Raw genomic sequence first — 20,484 nt, forward strand, 5'->3', positions numbered from 1 at the left:
AACATGCCAGCATGCAGGATGCACTCGAGGATGCAGGTGTAGCTTCCTTTGCCTCAGTTTCCTCATCTCAAATATGTGCCAGTAATAGCACTTGACCCCCTTTGTGGTCGTGAGGATGAAAGAAGATGACGTATGCTGGGGAAGGGCTGGGTTGCTGTTCGTTCCCCTCTGGCTGAGAGCTGGGGCCATTTGCGCTGCCTCTTTCCTCTTCCTGGAAAGCTTTTCCCATTCCAGGATTTCATCTGCCCGTTCATGCAGTTAGGTCTCTGCCTCGCTGTCACCTTCAGCGCCTTCTCAGGACCTGATGTCGGTTCATTGGCTTATCTCTGGTACCACTGCCAGTCCCAGTAGAATGGAAGCTTCATACGGGCAGGCTTGTTTATTCCTCTGGTCCAGGATGCCAGGCAGCAGGAAGCCAGTAAATGCACGGCTGACCTTGTCTCCCTCTGTGTCTCCACAGGCAAGGTGACCATTCTGGCTGCGTGTGTGAGTGTGCCAGCCTGGGTGAGGAGGCAGAGACAGGTGAGGGGCTTTGGAAACTGGGAATGCTAGTGGTGGGGACTGGAGGAGGGCTGGGCTGGGCAAGGCAGCCTCTGTGCCCCACAGGGGAGGGAGGAAGGAGCGTTCAGATGCCTGGTAGGTGAGCTGCTGCGGGCTCCTCTTCCTTGGTCCAAAAGCGCTAAGTCCTTTTTGTGGGAGCTTCATTGGGTCAGGGAGGCAAGTAGTTGGTAGTAGACTGGGGACCCCTACCCTTTTGCATCAGGAAGGGTTTCCCATCTACTGGAAATTTCAACAGTGTTTGTGCAGAGGAAGGAAAGGAGTACTTTCCTCTAGCTGAAAAATTGAAACTCAAATGGAAGATGAAGACTAGTCAAGGAAAGCCAGTCATTATGGCAACAGTTTGAAGTAGGGTGGGATCAGGGATCACATAATGTGATAACAGGTCAGAAACCTGGCTTGGTTATGTTCAGGCAATGACAGACTAGTCTGTTTAGCCATCAGTCGGGCTCTTCCATACCAAGTATCACATCGGGTATCTAGTCAGTGAAATGAGGACAGTGTCCCTGCCCTCGCAGAGTTGACAGTCTGGGGGGACACTTACAGAGCTGAGTAAGAGGAATACCTAACTCAGCCTTGGAATGGGTGCCCTGGAAAATGAGTAGGAAGGAGCTGGAAAAGTGGAAGGGGGATGGGTATCAAGAGACCGCTGCAGATGGCCCAGCGTGCACAGAGGCTGGTCCGCTGGGGCCTTGCCAGAGGCAGGGAGGCTTGGAGGCCTGCAGGCCACCTCCCACTCTGCCAGGAAGATACAGAGTGTCAGTTTGAGACCAACCTCAGCAGAGAATTCAGGTTTCTTGGCTCCTGGCCAGTGTCTGTGTGCAATCTGTAAGAGGGCAAGGGCAGTCATAATAGTTTATAAAAACAGTGGTCTCTGTTCTTGAGATGGAAGAGCCTGTCTATGTGTCTGTCCCACGAGCAGGAATCTGAGCCTGACCTCGAGTTGTTACAGTGTCCAAGGCACAGGGGTCACACGGATGCCAACTCCGGGAATACTGACAAGTTCTGTCTCTGTCCTCCTCCTCCTCCACTCACCTCCCTGTGCCCTGGAGTAGCCTGCCGGGGCTTCTCTCACTTATCCCCAGGGCCTGATGTCGGAGGCCATGGACCAGTCGGCTGGGAGCCCTGGAAACCTGAACCCAGGAGAAGGTGGTGATGGCAGCACAGAGCCGGGCACCTGCCAGGAACTCCTGCACCGGCTGCGGGAGCTGGAGGTGGGGCACGGGGCAGGTTGGCCGGGGCCCTGTGGGCTTGGGTGGGTTTGGAGGTGCGGGGCAACCTTCCTCTCAGCCTGCTTTTCCAGGCTGGAGCAGAGCTGAATGTTTCTTTAGCAGAGCCCCTCTGAGACGCCACTTCCTTACTCTTAGCTCTCCAGACTTCATGCCAGCTCAGGACAAGAGGCGTGCACAAGAGTGGGGCTGTACTAACCCCCAGATATCTCCCTTTACCCCACTTTCGTGCCCCGGCTGTAGGAAAGGGGTGGCCACAGAGGCCACAGAAGGAAGAGTCTCAGGCATTGAGGGACAAGGGCATGGATCCGTGAGCTAGGCTTTTTACCATGTTCCTAAGACCCTGCCCTCCTCCCTCCAGCCTCCTCTGCCTTCTCCCCAGGGAAATAAGGGTAACTTTTAGCACTTCCCACCTTGGTGCTCCTGGCCACTGTATCTCCCCAGCCCCTCCAGCCCCATGGACTGAAGTTGGGGTACAAAGGACCAGCCATCTCAGCTCTGCCTCCTGGATACCCTGGGTCTCAGAGGCCTCACCCCTGACAGAATCACCCCGGAGCCAAGAGCTGGGGCAGGGAGAGAGCTACTGGACTCCTTGCCTCTCCTTCCCCTGCCCTGGGGAAGAATGATCGCTTAGCCTCCCATTTACTCTCCTCCCTGCAGGCAGAGAACTCAGCACTCGCCCAAGCCAACGAAAATCAGCGGGAGACCTACGAGCGCTGTCTGGACGAGGTGGGTGGACTGATACCACATGTGGGGAGCATAGCTTGTCAGCTCCACACAGAGACTCAGTCAGCTGACAGCTTTTCCTCAGCTCTGCCTTTCTCTCCCCAGGTTGCCAACCACGTGGTGCAGGCACTGCTAAACCAAAAGGTAAAAGGCCACAGGAGACATTCATACCCCCTGACCTGAGCCCAGATGCCCTGGGAGGAGGCCCTGGGGACAGCAGGGGAGGTCCTTCCTGGGGCCCCCGAGCCTGCTTAGCTAGGGGATCAAGGAAGGTGGAAATGGCCTCTTGGCTCTCCAACAGAGTCCCCTTTCTCTATCTTGGACAGTCCATACTGTTTGACCTGGAACCAGGGCCACACTAGGTAAGGCCAGGTCTCCAAGCGATAGTAACTTTGATTTGGGCTTGAATCCTTCCATTATCTAGGTCCCAGCTAGTTTCTCCAGATCACTCTAGCCCTGATAGCAATGTTGATGTTGTGAGCATAAGGTGACATCTAAATATTGCCTTAAGTACTGTGGGTAATTTCTTGACATGTGGGCTACTCTGACCCCCGAGTCTTCCTCTGCCTTACATGAGCCCTTCTTTGATGTGTGGTTTCTAAGAGGCAGAGGATTGGCTCCAGAGATGAGAAAGCTGCCAAAGGGAATGGAATTACTTCCGACCAGGAGTGGTAAACTTTAGAAAATTTACCATCCCCAGAAGATGCGAGAGCCATGAATATAGGCAGGCTCAACTCCTTCATAGGAGGTTGCAAGAGAAACGCATGCCCAGCAGGAGTGCCCACTGCTCTGATGAAGCAACTGTGCTCACTCCACTCTCCCTCTCCCCACCACCTTCCCTTCTTCTGCCTCCTGGGGGCGGCAGGACCTGCGAGAGGAGTGCATCAAGCTGAAGAAGAGGGTGTTTGACCTGGAACGGCAGAACCAGATGCTGAGCGCCCTGTTTCAGCAGAAGCTCCAGCTGACAGCGGGCTCCCTCCCTCAGGTGGGCACACGCAATTCCCCCTCCTTCCTCACATCTCAGCCTCCTAACTCCCAACTCAGCCCTGTCGTCATCATCACCCCCTCTTCTCCCAGACACCTACAGAAGCAGGTTGTCAGCCATTGGCCTCCATTCTGCGCACTGTGGCCTTCCAGGGCAGGCCTACCTCACCTGATAGATCTGCGCCTTAGGTGAAGGGAAACTTCCTAAGACTCCTCAAGCTTTGCTGTCCCCCACCTCCCAGGTGCTGCCCACCCAGCCAGTTGGTGTCCCTTCTTGTTGACAGAGAGCCCTGGCTTCCTCCACCCTGAGTAGAGAGATGGGTGGATGCTGAAAATGCAGTCATTTCAAGCTAGCTCCCGCGAGGCCCCTTTGGCCACTGCCTTTCCTCTTCTTGGCCAGGGGCAGGGGTGGGGCCGGGTGTAAGGCACCCAGGGCTTGGTGTCATGGAGAGGTTAGGGAAGGCCCTTCACCCGGATGACTCTGCGCACGCCCGGCTGCATCTGCGCACGCCCAGCTGCATCTGCCCACCCGCTGACCCCGTCTTGGCCACAGACACTCATCCCTGCTTCCAGCCCTGACACTTGCCCTATCCCGGGAGAAGCAGGAGGCTAGTGGTAGTGAACCCTGGGCTCAGTTAACATGTAACATGGGGTCCACTCTGTCTGGAAGCCCCGATGTGGTGTGTCTGTGGGGAATCAGGAGCAACTCCACGTACCTGAGGTGCACAGTGGGTTCTGAGGTCAGCCAGCACACCCCCAGCCCACCCTGACTTGACAGGAAGAGAAACACCTTGTGTATGTTTGTGTCTAAATTTATATGTCTGGGATACAAACCAGGCAGCCCTCGGCCCCCCAGACCCTGAGCAGGATGCCCTCAGCTCCCTGGGAAGCCTGACCCCTGGCAGATTCATCCCCAGGCCGGTGCAGGCTTGGGTAGCTGAGCTGCAGTGACTCTGCCGCTTCCTGTCTCCTGCCCTGGCCCTGTCATGGGCTGACCTGGAGGCCAGACCACATCGGCCAAGCTCACCCTGTCCACACTCTTCTCAGTGACTGATGATAACAGAGGCATAGATCATCCTGAAATCGTTTGTTTTTAGTAAATGAATTCTGGGATTCGAGTTGGAGATTTTTTAATGAATTTTGGGGTTTGGGACCATAGATTTATCTTCCCCAGAAGTAACATGACATAATGGAAAGAGTACGAACCTTGGCCTCAGATAAACTTGGGTTGGGTCCCTAACTTAGCTAATTCTTAGCTGTGTGACCTTGGGTAGATTATTTAAACATACAGATCACAGGTTTTTTTCCTTTATAAATGGGGATAAAAATACCTATATTGCAGGCTGTCGTGAGGGTGAAATGAGATAATATCTAGTGCTTGACCTGTAGTAGTCAAAGATTAGCAGCTAGTTATCATTATTAATGTTATTTCCAAATTGTGCTTTGCTAGGATGGAAGCTCCATTGAATGAATGCTAATTAAGCTCTTACTGTAAGCAGTGCCTTTGCCAGCACACATGGAACTGGAGAGAGCTGGGGCTTCTGGACACTAAGGCAGGGCTGCAGAGAGTGACAGTGCTGACCAAAAGCCCAGGGAGGGGGAGAGGCCATCAGAGACAGGCTAAAGAGCATGCCCTGAGGAGGTGACTGTGCCCTGATGATGGGAGATGTTTACTTTTTTATTCTAGTTTTGTTTTATTCTTATTTTTATTTTTTGACTGCACCATGACACTTGTGGGATTTTAGTTCCCTGACCAGGGATTGAGCCCACACCCTCAGTACTGAAAGCAAAGTCCTAACCATGGACCACCAGGGAATTCCTGATGCACAGGAGATTTCAAAGAGTACAGAAGGGGTCTGGGAGAAGGGGTGCCCTGTGGGAAGAACAGAGCAGGGGATCCTAGGGAGCTGTTCACCTGGACTTGAGCAAAGCTTGTGTAAAGAGAGAGTGAGACAAAGCTGGGGACTGTGTCAGGGAAGAACCGGTAGATCTGGCTATAATGCCGACCGAAGAGTTCAGACTTGTCAGTGGAGGCAGTGGGCTGGCAGAGGAGGCTGTGAGCACAGAGATGCTTTAGACAAAAGAGAGATTGGAAAGCCACACGGTCAGGTGAGTGAGACTGAAATGCTGAGCAGCTTTCAGGCCAGAAATGTGAGGATGGCACACCAAAGGAGCTGCTGCAGATGGCTTGGCTGGAGGGGAAGCAGAGACATCACAGAGACAGGACTTAGCTGTGGCGTGCAAGAGGCGGGGGAGAGCTGAAGCCGACTTGTATCTCATCAAGGTGCCTAAGAGAAGAGGAATGAGAGGGAAGGGATCTGTGATTAAATACAGCTTTGGTAATCCTCCAAGCGGAGGCCATTCAGGGGAGATGGAAGTAGTAACTGCCACCATCTCTATTCCAGGACCCAGTAAACAACGCTGCTTCCGTTAGTCTCAGCCATTCCTCTGGAGGCTGGGTCACAGGTGATCAGAACAGAAATGGGCCTCGAGGCTCACCCTGTCTGTAGTCAGGGAAGGGGGCTCCACAGAAAAGCAGAGGATCAGGACTTTCCTGGTGGCCCAGTGGCTAAGACTTCATGCTCCAAATGCAGGGGTCCTGAGTTCGATCCCTGGGCAGAGAATTAGATCCCACATGCTGCAACTAAAGATCCTGCATGCCACAATGAAAATCGAAGATCCTGCCTGCTGCTGCTAAAACCCAGCACAGCCAAATAAATAAATTAAATATTTTTTTAAAAAAAAGAAAGAAAGAAAAGCAGAGGATCTTGGAGGCTCAGCGGACAGCCGGGTTAGGCCTGCCACTGCCCTGCGGCCCCCGGAGCACTCCTCTTTCTCCAGAGCCCCTTGCCCGGTCCCACCTCCCCACCCCACCACCTGAGCTTGCATTTCTTCAGTCTACCTGTGCTGGGGTCTCCCAAGGTACCTCTGACCCAAGTGGTGAAAGCCACACCTTGGACCAGGACACATCACTGAAGGAGCAGGGAAGGATGTTCCCCTGCCCCTGGATGGGAAGCCTCAGCTCCCTGAGGGCACAGGGCCCTGGGCTGTCAGCACATGTGCTAACCTTGCCTCTCCCCCCTGTAGATCCCACTTGCCCCACTCCAGCCGCCTTCAGAGCCACCGGCCTCGCCCTCCCTGAGCTCCGCCGAGGGACCAGCCACCTCGCTGCCTCTGGGGCGCTGCGCTGGGCAGAGAGAGGTAGGAGGGCTGGGCTCTATGGTCTGTGGCTCCACTGGCAGTGGGCTCGTCAGCTGGTGCTCCACGACTGTCTCCTAACAAGTCTCAGGGGAAGGACTGCCTCCGGGCACACAGATTCTCATCCAGGCTGGGTGTGAGCCCTCAGCTGTCAGCCTCGTACCAAGAAAAACAGATCCCCACCCCTGACTGCTGGCCTTGTGAGTAAAAGTGTTAGTACTGCAGGCAGACTCAACAGTTAACACTTCTGAGCTCTTACTGTGTGCCAGGCATGGTGCCGGACACCTGGACCTCATTTATCTTTTTCCTTCTTGGTAATTTTTGGCATACATTTATAATCTTACACGTATTTATTTATCCAAGTCCAATTCACTCATTTTTTTGTTTACTTGGTTTCATTCATCTTATTTTATGAGATTTAAACACAGTCACCATCTTATGTTACAGATGATACAGTGAAGCTTAGAGATTAAATGACTTGCTGAAAGTCTTATAACTAGTTAAGCAATAGACCTGGGTCTTGAACCCGCACAGTCTGACTCAGGAGCCCAGGTAGTTAACCACTGGACCAGACTGGACCAGGCCTGAGAAAGGGCCAGGGAGAAGCAGGAAAAGGCTCACAGGAGAGTCGTTCCCAGTCTGCTTCCCCACGGGGATCAGCTCAGCAGGACAGCTGTCTGACCTGAGAAGGCCTGGGCTTGCCTGGAGCGACTGACTGAGGACTTGGCCACATCATATCCCCTTCTTGAGTCTGTGTTCTTTCCGAAACCTGAAAAAATGGATGGGTGTCCCTCCCCCGGGGCAAATGGAGATACCAGGGTTATAGATGGTGAGCCTTCCTGACACATACTGGTAGGAAGTAGCACTGGGATAACCAGGAAGGGAGGTAGGTACCCCCCTAAGTGTGCCAGGAAGGACAGCTGGGATAACCAGGACTCAAACTCTTGAGGAAACTTTCCAGCACATTCCAGAAGCCATCAGTTCCTTTTGGGGACACAGGCAAACCAGGCCAGCTCTGTTCCTGACATACTCGGTTATGCCAGCTCAGGTCCCAGGCCTGCACAGGGTTTCCTCCTCATGCCATTTCTCCCCCAAGGTGTGCTGGGAGCAGCAGCTGCGGTCAGGAGGCCCAGGACCCCCAGCCGCACCACCCCCAGCGCTGGATGCCCTCTCCCCATTCCTTCGAAAGAAAGCGCAGATCCTGGAGGTGCTGAGAGCCCTGGAAGAGACGGACCCCTTGCTTCTGTGCTCACCTGCTACCCCCTGGCAGCCTCCAGGCGAGGGTCCTGGCTCCCCGGAGCCCATCAATGGCGAGCTGTGTGGCCCGCCTCAGCCTGAACCCTCTCCCTGGGCCCCCTACCTGCTACTAGGTCCTGGTAGCTTGGGAGGCCTGCTGCACTGGGAGCGCCTCTTAGGGGGCCCAGGGGAGGAGGAGGGTGCTGGGCGGCCCTGGGGCCCTGGTAGGGGCTCCCCACAGGCCCAGGGCACTGGTTCTGGGCCGCCCTGTGTGCCAGGCAGTAGCTCCTCCTCCTCTTCTGATGAGGCCGGTGACCCCAATGAGGCCCCCAGCCCAGACACCCTGCTAGGGGCCCTGGCCCGCAAGCAGTTGAACCTGGGCCAGCTCCTTGAAGATACAGAGTCTTACCTACAGGCCTTTTTGGCCGGGGCTGCTTGCCCTCTCAGCGGGGACCACCCGGGTCCGAGGCAGCCATCCTCCCCAGACCAGGGGCCCCCACAACTATCCAAGTCCAAAGGCCTCCCCAAGTCAGCTTGGGTTGGGGGTACCCCAGAGGCCCACAGGCCGGGCTTTGGTGCTACCTCAGAGGGCCAGGGGTCCCTCCCCTTCCTCAGCATGTTCATGGGTGCAGGGGACACCCCCCTGGGCTCACGGCCTGGCCACCCCCACTCTTCATCTCAGGTGAAAAGCAAGCTCCAAATTGGCCCCCCTTCTCCTGGGGAAGCCCAAGGACCCCTTCTGCCCTCTCCAGCCAGAGGTCTCAAGTTTCTAAAGCTGCCTCCAGCCTCAGAGAAGGTCCCCAGCCCAGGAGGCCCCCAGCTCAGCCCCCAGCTCCCCCGGAATTCCCGAATACCCTGTCGGAACAGTGGCTCAGACGGCAGCCCCTCCCCACTGCTGGCCCGCAGGGGTCTGGGCGGAGGAGAGCTGTCCCCAGAGGGGGCACAGGGCCTGCCCACCAGCCCTTCACCCTGCTCCACGACCCCTGACCCTGCACAGCTCAGACCTCCCCAGCCAGCCTTGTCTGCTACACTTTCCCCAGGACCCACGGTGTCTCCTTGCTACGAGAACATTCTGGACCTTTCCCGGAACACCTTTAGGGGGCCTTCCCCAGAGCCACCTCCATCTCCTCTGCAGGTGCCCACCTACCCACAACTAACTCTGGAGGTGCCACGGGTCCCTGAGGTCCTCAGAAGCCCTGGCATCCCCTCCAGCCCTTGCCACCCAGAATCCTGCCCCTATGAGGGCACACAGGAGAAGAGTTCGGACAAGGCAGGCTCTGAGTCTCCCCATCCTGGCCGCAGGGCCCCAGGCAGCTCGTCCAAGAAGCCCAGCCAGGGGGCAGGACGGCGACCTGGAGATCCTGGCTACACGCCTCTGCGAGACAGACTAGCAGCCCTGGGGAAACTGAAGACTGGCCCTGAGGGGCCTCAGGGCCCAGAGAAGAATGGGGTGCCTGTCAGACCTGGCACTGAGAAGGCCCGGGGAGCAGGGAAGTCAGGGGAGAGCACTGGAGACACAGCACCCCCTGCTTCCAGGCCCCCTGAGCAGCCAGAAGCCAAGGGGGCCCTGCGGGGGGCAGTGGCCTTAGGCACAAGCAGCCTGAAGCAACAGGAATCTGGGCTCCTGGGGGACCCCGGGGCCCGAGTCTACTCTTCCCACTCCATGGGGGCCCGGGTGGACCTGGAGCCTGTCTCACCAAGGAGCTGCCTCACCAAAGTGGAGCTGGCCAAGAGCCGGCTGGCAGGGGCCCTGTGCCCCCAGGTACCCCGCACCCCTGCCAAAGTGCCAACCTCAGCCCCCAGCCTTGGCAAACCCAATAAGAGCCCCCACAGCAGCCCAACCAAGCTGCCTTCAAAGTCACCCACTAAGGTGGTGCCCCGACCTGTGGTCCCACCGGCCACCAAGGAGCCCCCCAAACCTGACAAGGGGAAGGGCCCACCCTGGGCAGACTGTGGCAGCACCGTGGCCCAGCCCATGTCCCCAGCACCTGGCCCTGCCGACCCAGGCCCAGGCCCTGAGGGGCGGGCCCCACACTCGGCCATTGAGGAGAAGGTGATGAAGGGCATCGAGGAGAATATGCTGCGGCTCCAGGGCCAGGAGCGGGCACCCGGCACCGAGGCCAAGCATCGGAACACCAGCAGCATCGCCAGCTGGTTTGGCCTTAAGAAGAGCAAGCTGCCAGCATTAAACCGCCGCACAGAGACCACCAAGGGCAAGGAAGGGGCCGGGGGCTCCCCGCTCCGGAAGGAGGTCAAGATGGAAGCCCGGAAGCTGGAGGCTGAGAGTCTCAACATCTCCAAGCTGATGGCTAAGGCGGAAGACTTGCGCCGGGCGCTGGAGGAGGAAAAGGCCTACCTGAGCAGCAGGGCCCGGCCTCGGCCCGGGGGCCCAGCACCAGGGACCAGTGCAAGCCTGGGGCAGGGGCAGGGCCAGCTGGTTGGCATGTACCAGGGTGCAGACACCTTCATGCAGCAGCTTCTCAACAGGTGAGAGCTGGGACTGGCTGACCGGGGCTCAGTAGTTGGGAGGCACTTTGCTCTCCACAGGCACTCTGGGATTGGGGCTGCCTTTCCTGGGAACTGGGACTTCCCAGAGGTCAAATGACATGGCACCAAATCTTCTGGGGGTTAATGGCCCAGCCCAGAGGAGGGGTAGGACCTCAAACAAGGAGCTAGGGATTTGTGCCCCAGCTGCCTTCTTCCCTGGCTGTCTGACATTTGGCTTGCTGAGACTCAGTTTCTCATTTGAAAAGAGTTACCAGTCTACGTTTCCCTGAATTGCCTCAAGCCAGGTGAGGCAGCCTGTCTGGGATCCAGCGTAATTAAGAATGCTAGTACCTAGCCATGGGCTAATGCAGGTCTTCTCCCTCCAGGGTTTTGTATCCTGTAGAACAAGGAGGGCTCCCTTCCCTTTTGCCTTTTTGCTCTTGCCACAGACTCAGCAAAGGCAACTGTGGTTTAGAGAGGGGGTTGCTCTTGGGGTTGCTCTGTCTGGGCTAGGTAAGGCAGAATGTCTGCAGGAATCTGGCTGCAGGCAGAGTGTGCTTTGGACAGCAAGTGCATGCAGGGTCAGCTAGAGTAGGCAGGGTGTGTCACAGGTGGACCAGGATGTAACCATGTCTGTTCTCTACTGGGGGACATTATCAGAAAGGTCTCTAGGCTTGACCCTAGGTAGCTATGGAGGAGTTCTCCCATCACTGCTGCCCCTGCTGGCCCTCTGGGGTTTCCCCTGGGGTCTTAGCCTATTCCTGGTGTCAGGAGAGTTAATGCCGGAAGCCAACAGGCATATGTCATCTTCCCCAGGAGCAGGGGGCAATAGGTACCTCTCTAGGCCCAGCCCCACTGGAGGAAGTGAGGCCAGAATGTGTGGGTGGGCCTGGGCCTCCCTCACTTCTATGTGCACTGCCCACCCCTAGGGTGGATGGCAAGGAGCTGCCCCCCAAGAGCTGGCGGGAACCCAAACCTGAGTATGGCGATTTCCAGACAGTGTCCTCTGACCCCAAGAACCCCTGGCCCGCCTGTGGGCCCCGAAATGGCCTGGTGGGCCCTCTCCAGGGCTGCGGAAAACCTCCTGGGAAGGTAAGTTCCTGGGGGTGGGGGGGTGGGCTGGGTGGAGACCCTGGCTTTGTGGCCCTGCCAAGTCTCTGACCTGGAGGGCTACCCTTCCCTGGGGCCGGAAAGCTGCTGGATGTATTTCTGGTCTCCAAGGAGAATGGGGGGGGGAGAGGGCCTTCTGAGGGCTAGCGGGTTGCCAGGACTTTTAGATCTGTACTCCAGGGGTCCTGATGGAGGGCGTTGGCATGGAGGAAGAAGGGGCTCTGAGGTCTCCTGTATCCCATACAGCCAAGCATCGAGCCAGGGAGGCAAGAAGAGATGCCCTCTGAGGACAGTCTGGCCGAGCCAGTGACCACCTCACACTTCACAGGTCAGCAGGGTCAAGGGCCAAGGCTGGGACCTGCCCCTCACCCCTTGCTCACTTTATTCCTTCCTATCACCTTCCTGTCAGCAGGTGCCAAGCCCCAGTGGGCACTGGGACTACACAGGAATATCTCCCTGTCACTTAGGGTACCTGCCCTGTCCTCTTCCCCAAGACTGGGGGGAGTGGGGCAGGGCAGGCAGGGACAACTGAGCCTGTGGAGCTAGAAGTTGTGTCCAAGGGTGGAGCCTGGATTGGGGCAGGAAGCCAAAAGAAGGCAGAGGGGCTGAGACAGCTGAGCCTCACATACCCTCCCTTCCCCTTCCCAGCCTGTGGCTCTTTGACTCGAACCCTGGACAGTGGCATTGGGACCTTCCCACCCCCAGACCATGGCAGCAGTGGGACCCCCAGCAAGAATCTTCCGAAGACCAAGCCACCACGGCTGGAGCCTCCACCAGGGGTGCCCCCAGCTCGGCCCCCACCCCTTACCAAAGTCCCCCGCCGTGCCCACACACTGGAGCGTGAGGTGCCCGGCATAGAGGAGCTGCTGGTGAGCGGGCGGCACCCCAGCATGCCGGCCTTCCCTGCCCTGCTCACCGCTGCTCCAGGCCACCGGGGCCATCAGACCTGTCCAGACGGTGAGTGCCTGGGCAGCGGGGTGGGCCTTTCTGGGAGCTCCGCCCACCACCCACCTTCCCCTTGTCCCCGGACAGATCCCTGCGAAGACCCAGGCCCACCCCCACCAGTCCAGCTGGCCAAGAACTGGACCTTTCCCAATGCCAGGGCAGCCAGCGGTTCCTCTGACCCTTTCTTATGCCCACCCCGACAACTGGAGGGACTGCCCAGGACCCCCATGGTGAGCATGGCGGAAGGGGAAAGGGAACAGCACTGGAGGGCAGCGGGGAAAGACGAGGGGTGAGGTACCTCCCTGTCCGGGAGGAGGACTGAGCGGTCAGCCCTTTGGAGGCCCACCCCCTGCCTTTTCACACCCGGCTTGGGGGAAGGGTTTCTCTCCCTTCTGGAACCTTGGTAGGAATGGCTCAGTCGCGCCTCCAGTTTGCTTCCTCTGCAGCGCCCCGCTCAGGTGGAAAGGGCCTCTCAGGAGGTGAGAGGTACTTGCTCCCGAGCCTGCCCTCCTTCCCCAGGCCCTGCCCATGGATGGAAAGCGGAGCCTGGAGCCCAGCCGCCCTGCCCCTGCGCCCCAGGGCCCGGCGTTTGGGGGCAGCCGCACCCCCAGCACATCGGACGTGGGCGAGGAAGGGAGAGTTGCCAGCGGGGGACCCCCGGGGCTGGAGACCTCTGAGTCTCTCAGCGACTCGCTCTACGACTCACTGTCCTCTTGCGGGAGTCAGGGCTGAGTGGCAGCGGCAGCGGCAGCCACGCCCCGCGCTGGAGGCAGAGACCACGGATTGGACGGCTCTCCTCAAGCCCCGCCCCCGGACCCCGCCCTGAAGGGACCAAGGAGGCAGATGAACCAGAGGGTGAAGGGGGTTCCCGGCACAGCCCACTGCCTGCCGCCGCCGCTGCTGTGGAGGAGATGACCGCTCTCAGCTCAGGGAGAGACCCCACCCTTGGTCCTTTCTCTCACCCAGAGTACGGCTCTTCCTCTGAGGGACTGGGGGTTCAAGGCCGCTGTGTCCCGGCCCCCACTCCCGCTTCAGGCTGAGCCATCTTGTGGTGCTGGGCTTCCTGCCCACCGGTCGTGCCATCTCCGCCCACCCTGGCGGCTCCCCTGCCTCAGCAGCCGCGTGCTGGTGGAGTTTAGGGGCGAGGGGTCACGTTGCCTTCTCTCTGTCTGCCCTGGTCCTCCCCGCTGTCTGGATGGTGCTGCCCTCTCCTGCCCCATATCTTTGGGGCCCATTTGTCTGTCTTTTTTTGTTGGTTGTTTTTATAGATATATATATATATATATTAAAGCGTCTGACCCAGCCCCCACCCTCCCATCCCCACACTGCGGTTAATTTATCAGTTGTTAAAAACGCGGTTGCTCTGCTTCCAGCCTCTGCTTCTGCCGTATCCCTAATAAAACGTGGAGGACCTCCACCTCCACCCTGACCCCAGACTCAGCTTGTTCTATGGGAGGACTCAGGGGTGGATAGGCCAGTAGAGACCTCGTGGGCTCCAGGGCGCAGGACTCCAGGGCTCTGCCCCGGGAGCTCTTGTGAGGCCATTCAGTTTACCAGGGCTGCTGACCTGAGTCACCCTAGAATGTAACTAAGGGTGGGGGATCTGTTTAGACCTGGAGTGGTACCTGGCAGTGGCTAAATTCCCCTGGCCCAGGGCTTGGTCAGGAGGAAGGCTCTGCTGCTCCTCAGAAAGGGAGGTGGAGATGGTGGCTGTGGGCATGCACTCAAACCCTGGACATACCAGTTTGGGTGGGTATATAAACTGTAAGCTTCAGGGGCCCAGGGGTAAACAGAGTTAAGTGTCCACAGCCACCTGTTGTCATAGAGTGAGGCATGACTGAGCGTCTGACTTGCCACCTTCTAGTCCCTCCTCAGCCTTTGGGCTTGCCCCTATTTCGCCCTCAGATTTCAACCAAAGTTCTCCTGGCTCTCAAATTCTTCCTTTAAGATGGGAAGGCCAGGAATGAGGCTTTGTGGAAGGGTCTAGGCTTCTAGGAGTTATTTCAGACTCCGGGATGTGAGAAGGCCAGGGGGTGGTTATGGCCCTCCAGCCCTTGGATTTCCTATTGGGCATAGAGTTGGACAGTAACCTGAAGGTGACCCAGGTGGCCCCAGCCCATCTCACATTGGCCAGCCAGGCTGGGCCTCAGGAATGCCTTCTTCTAGCCCAAGTTGAAAGGTGTGGGATGACTTGTTCAGAGCACCCACCAACCATAGTCAACACTCACTGCCTCCCCATACCATCTGTAGGCCACCTGAGCATTGGGCATGCTGAACAGCCCTGGCCTTGTGGATGGAACTCTGGACAGTTCATCATGGAGGTAGGGGGCTGTATAGTGAATGCACAGTCTGTGTTGGCACTCCAGGCTTGCCAAGCCAAGGTCAGGAGTACCTGAACAGGGAGCAGTGCTGGGCCGATTCACAGCTCAGTTCTACCACTGGATGCTGCCAAGCACTCTGACCAGCCCAAGGAAGGTTGGGAGGGAGGGAGGATGTCCGTGCCTCTCTTTATACTAACTCCTTCCAGCAGTGTCTGTTCAGCTGTGAATGGTCCAGAGACCAGTGAAAGAACTTCCTATTAAATACCTGCCATATTGCTAGCCTCCTGATTCATTTCACAGGGGAAGTTATTAAGGCTCAAAAACATTGAATAGATGAATTCCCTGGTGGTCCAGTGGTTAAGACTCTGCGATCCCAATGCAGGGGGCACAGGTTTGATCCTTGATCAGGGAGATAAGATCCTGAATGCTGCATGGCCTGTTCAAAAACAGACCATTCAGTCGTTTTCCAAGGCTGAGAAGTGATGGATCTTGGCAGGAGCAATTCCTTTTGGGTGTGTAACTTTGCTTTCTTCCGTCAGGACTTTAACCCTCTCCTCCCTTTTTAGCCTTGGAGCTCCCCTAATGGACAGAACTGGAGGGCATTAGACTGGGAGTCAAGAGACAGCCCTTGAGTCTGGTTCTGTGCGGAATGTTACATCTTGTCTCCAGGCCTTGGTTTTCCTTATCTATGGAAGATTGGGAAGTTGATTCAGACCAACTTTCCTCTTAGCTTTCTGCTTTTCCCACCCATCTCCCAATCTGGCTGTTCTCCCTGCTGTTTCCCTTAGTGGATGTCATCACTGAGGAAGTTAAAACGACTTAGAGAAGCATCAAGTCAGATGTCTTTATTTTCTTCAAATGTCAGCCGATCGCATTTTCTTATTCCCATCTCCGACTTCCAGGTATCCTTCCCACTCTCCCTTCTGCTTTTATGGGCTTAAGGATGCTATTACCAAGCTGTTGATCTCTACCTCTTGCCAGGCAGGCTCAGAGAAGTCTACATCCTTCTCTAACTTTTTATTTCTTGGTTTCTTAAGCCCTTTTCTCTGTGTGAACCTGATGGATTACCTCATTTCCTTGTTAGAATTGTTCGCCTACAGGATATTTATCCTATTTCCTTTCTGAGAAGGAATTTGGCATGGTGGGTTTAATTCTGGACTCCACCTCCGACAAGCTGAGATCAGGGGTCCATGCAGGTTTCTGTCACCAGAGTCTGCTCATTCTGCTGCTGGGCTCTGTCCTACAGTGTTTTCACATGCAAGGTGACCTCTCGGGCCCGGGGACAATGTGGGCCACCTGAGAAAAAGCTCACTGTCAGTCACCAGGACAGAGCAGCATCAGCCACACCTAGTACTTGGAGCCAGCACTTCCCTACCAGGCAGCTCCTCATTCCAAGTCCCCCAGTGTGCTGCTAAGGGCTGCCGGGCCCAGACAAGCCATCCGTGGCCCACGTGACTGTGTATGCCCTCCACACAGACAGAATATTCCATCTGAAGTAATTCTGTGGCAAGGGTTGAGTATGAGTTCAAGTGTTGAGTTCGAGACTCTTCCAGGAAACCAATTTCTCTTTGCCCTTGAATAAAAGATTTATCTAAAAGACCACTTGAAAAAATAAGTAAATAAAAGACCACTTGATCCTCACTATGGCAGAATACTTCATATCTGAGTTTGTAACATCTGCTTGCAGGATTAAGATGACCTCACTGTTTTCTCTGCGAACAATGGGTGAACACTTGCCTTACCATTGTATATGACCCTTTCTGCTGGATTTCCCAAACAAAAGAAACCCAAACCACCAGACTCCTCTTGTCCCCCATGAATGGCATCAACAAAAAGCCATGAAAAGACTCCAGATTCCACCTTTCTGGGCACCCTGCTTCTTATAAGAAATGTCTCAAAACGTTAACTGAGATTTTCTGTGGATTGCCGATGGTTTTTATTTTCTTCTCTACCCTTGTCTAGATTTTCTACAAATAGTATGCTTTGTTTTCCTTATCCAAAAAAAAAATTTAAAAAGAAACAACCATTCTCTGCAACAAATTCTAGGTATATAACCCCATTCTATAGTCCTGAGTGAGTTAATTCAAGCATATAAGTAATTTTTTTTTAAGACATGAATTTAAAGTAAATATAGGTGAGAATTTCTATGATCTTGAGGTAAGGAAAACCTTTTTTAAAACCTTTTGTAATCACTGAAGACATACAAATTAGAAAAATGCATGTTCGGGATTTCTCTGGTGGTCCAGTGGCTAAGAATCCACCTTCCAATGCGGGACATGGGTTCGATCCCTGGTCAGGGAACTGGGACCCCACATGCTGCAGAGCAACTAAGACCACGAATCTCAACTACTGAGCCTACAGTGCCTCAACAAAAGATCCCGCATGCCACAACTAAGATCAGTCACAGCCTGATAAAATACTTTTTTACGTGCATGTTCATGGTTTTAAAAAATAATTAAGGACTTCCCTGGCAATCCAGTGGTTAAGACTCTGTGCTTCCACTGGAGGGGGTGTGAGTTTGATCCCTGGTCAGGGAACTAAGATCCTGCATGCCGTAGGATACAGCCAAAAAAATAAAAATAAATTTTAAAAATCAAAATTGAATATACTGTCATGTAAGGAAGAGGAAGAGTCTCATATTCCAACTTCTAGTCTCACTGCCCAGATATAACCCAAGTTGACTGGAATTCTTTTCAAATCACTTTTTTTTTTTTAATTGTGTTCTTTCAGTCAACATTCTGAGGGCTTCAAGCCAACATCCTCTCAGATCACTCTAAGAGACAGCTCCCTCAAATCACTCTTTAAATGCACACTACAAAGAGAGAGTATATTTATGTTGATCTTTTATTAGACAATGAGATTATTCTAAAATTGCTGATCTGCTGCTTTTAGCACTTCCTATTATATCTTTCCAAAGATTAGATCTTTCTATAGATCATGACTCTCCATTATCATACACACTCTCCCATTGGATGGATGTACGATATTTACATGTTTTGCCATGACAACAATGCTGCCGTGAACATTGCTTATGTGTCCTTGGCCACTTGCATATTTCCATAAATTCCTATAAATGGAATTGCTGCACTATAAAATATGCTTAATTAAAATTTTTTATAGATATTAACAAATCACACTTCACCAACAATGTATAAGTGGGCTATCTTCCACACTGTGTATTATCAAACTTTATTCTTAGCCAATTTGGTAGGAGTAAGTGATCATGTCTGGTAGTCTTGGAGCCCAAAGTAGGAACTTTGGCTTTTACTCAGTGACGTGGGGAGCAATTAGAAAGTGGTAAGAATAAACTGTAGCGGGCAAGTATGGACATGGGCCAGTAAGGAAGCCTCTTGGGTAACTCCAGTGAGAGATGGGAGCCTGTGCCAGGGCAGAGGCACTATAAACAACAGGGTTTGCTAATGTAATTACGATGGGGGGAAAAGAGAAGAGTCAAGGACAGCTTTGACGTGCAGATGGCCAATAGGCACCTGAAAAGATGCCCAACATCACTAATTGTCAGGGAAATGCAAATCAAAACTACATCGAGGTACCACCTCACACCAGTCAGAATGGCCATCATTAAAAAGTCTATAAATAACAAATGCTGGAGAGGGTGTAGAGAAAAGAGATCACACTGGTGGTGGGAATGTAAGTTGGTGTAGCCATTATGAACAATATGGAGGTTCCTCAGAAAGCTAAAAATAGAATTGCTATGCAATCCAGCAATCCCACTCTTGGACGTATATCTGGACAAAACTATAACTCAATAAGATACATGCACCCCTATGCTCATAGCAGCACTATTCACAATAGCCAACAACCTAAGTGTCCATTGAGAGAAGAATGCGTAAAGAAGATATGGAATATACATACAATGGAATACTTCTCAGCTGTAAGAAAGAACAAAATAATACCATTTGCAGCAACATAGATGGAACTAGAGATAATCATACTTAGTGAAATAAGTCAGAAAGAGAAAGATAAATACCATATGATATCACTTATATGTAAGATCTAAAATATGACACAAACGAACTTAACTACAAAACAGAAACAGACTCACAGACATAGAAGATAGACTTGTGGTTGCCAAGGGGGAGGGGGAAAGGAAAGGGATGGATGGGGAATTCGGGGTTAGTGGATGCAAACTATCACATATAGAATAGCTAGGCAACAAGGTCCTACTGTATAGCGCAGGGAATTATATTCAGTGTCCTGGGATTAACCATAATGGAAGAGAATATAAAAAGAATGTAAATGTATGTATAGCTGAATCACTTTGGTGTTCAGTAGAAATTAACACAACACTGTAAATCAACTATACTTCAATTAAAAAAAAAGGATAACTCCAAACTTTTTGGAACAACTGGTAGAATTTGCCATTAACTGATATGGAAAAGACAGTGGATGGAGCAGATTTGAAGGAGGGAAGATGAGGAGTTAAATACTGGACGTGTTAAATTTGAGATGTCTGTTGGACAACATCCAGTGGAAAATGTGGAGTAAGCAGTGAGTTATAGAAGTCTAGAATTCAGAAAAGAAGCCTGGGTTGGGGATATAAATTGGTAAGTCATCAGCATATGGATGCTATTTAAAGCCAAGGGACTGGATGAAATCACCAAGAGAGTCAGAGGAAAGGCCTGAGTCCTAAGCCCTGGGGGTACTCCATCTCTTTAGAGGGCAGAGGAAATGAAGACCGTAACATAGTGGGGGCTACTTTGAAACTGTGTAAATATTTCACTTTTAGGAAACTCCATTTGTGCATTTATATCAGTATAGGTTCATGGCTTCCTATTTAATGGTTTATAATCCATTATTACCATTATCTACTTTGGTGCTCAAATTGTCCATGATTTGGCCAGTAGGAGCCCCCTTAAAACTGGCTTTTGTTTTGTTTTTTTTTTTACAAATCTCCATCACTCTTTTTGAGTACATACTTTCTGGTATAACATGTTCAAGATACATTTTCTCAAACCCAGCTCTGAAATCAACCATTTTTCCAATGAACCCTGGTTTCTTTGAGTGAGAGCATCTCTAGAAACCAAGATCTGGGGGATGTGTGTGCTCATTGTTATGGGGAAGTTGCTTCCCCCAGGTTCTAAGAGAGGGTTTCTTGGAGACTGAAGAAGTTAAAGCATTTTCCTGTATTTATGGGACTGATCAGATAGAGAACATTTGATGATGCAGGAGAGAGATCAGGAAGTGGGTGGGTATTCAGTGCTCAGGTGGCCTTAAGCAGCATCTACAGGCACAGGAAGGAGGAGGGAAGAGAGGCAGGTAGGTGAGCGTGTGTGGTGGTCTCAACTTAAAGAAGGACTCTTCTGACTGCTTCTGTTTGCTCAAGGAAGTAATCAAGGTCATCAGCCAAGAGGAAGGATACGAGAAAGTTACTGGAGGTTTGAGAAGAGAGAAGATAATATGACTAGTCATTTAGGAGCTCAAAAGCTTTTTGTTTTTTTTAATCTGAGGGGTTTTGGACTTTTTTACTTACTACATTAAAAAAAAAAAATACGTGTTTATTTATTTGACTGCACCAGGTCTTGGTTGCCTCATGCCAGATCTTTAGTTGTGGCATGCAGGATCTAGTTCCCTAACCAAGAATTGAACCCAGGCTCCCTGCATGGGGAGCATGGAGTCTTAACCACTAAACCACCAGGAAAGTCCTTAGGATCTCAAAAGTTAGTGAATAA

The 20,484-nt window shown here is 53.2% G+C and overlaps 1 protein-coding gene across 5 annotated transcripts in view; it reads left to right on the top strand.

Moving 5' to 3' along the window:
• The window catches only part of NCKAP5L (NCK associated protein 5 like), a 51,078-nt gene extending 37,176 nt beyond the window's left edge, over positions 1-13,902 (top strand). For 3 of the 5 annotated variants that reach the window (XM_070454463.1, XM_070454461.1, XM_070454460.1), the window contains 12 exons: positions 461-522; positions 1,614-1,772; positions 2,448-2,516; positions 2,619-2,657; positions 3,379-3,498; positions 6,585-6,698; positions 7,792-10,418; positions 11,348-11,510; positions 11,775-11,856; positions 12,177-12,485; positions 12,561-12,703; positions 12,993-13,902. In XM_070454463.1, coding sequence (XP_070310564.1) covers positions 1,650-1,772; positions 2,448-2,516; positions 2,619-2,657; positions 3,379-3,498; positions 6,585-6,698; positions 7,792-10,418; positions 11,348-11,510; positions 11,775-11,856; positions 12,177-12,485; positions 12,561-12,703; positions 12,993-13,205 — 4,002 coding nt within the window. In that variant the 5' untranslated portion in view covers positions 461-522; positions 1,614-1,649 and the 3' untranslated portion in view covers positions 13,206-13,902. The remainder of the gene's footprint in view (positions 1-460; positions 523-1,613; positions 1,773-2,447; positions 2,517-2,618; positions 2,658-3,378; positions 3,499-6,584; positions 6,699-7,791; positions 10,419-11,347; positions 11,511-11,774; positions 11,857-12,176; positions 12,486-12,560; positions 12,704-12,992) is intronic. The other 2 variants (XM_070454464.1, XM_070454462.1) reach the window with 1 other exon arrangement.
• Positions 13,903-20,484: the final 6,582 nt, after the last annotated feature.

Source organism: Odocoileus virginianus, chromosome 24 (assembly GCF_023699985.2).
Source record: "Odocoileus virginianus isolate 20LAN1187 ecotype Illinois chromosome 24, Ovbor_1.2, whole genome shotgun sequence".
Taxonomy (NCBI): domain Eukaryota; kingdom Metazoa; phylum Chordata; class Mammalia; order Artiodactyla; family Cervidae; genus Odocoileus; species Odocoileus virginianus.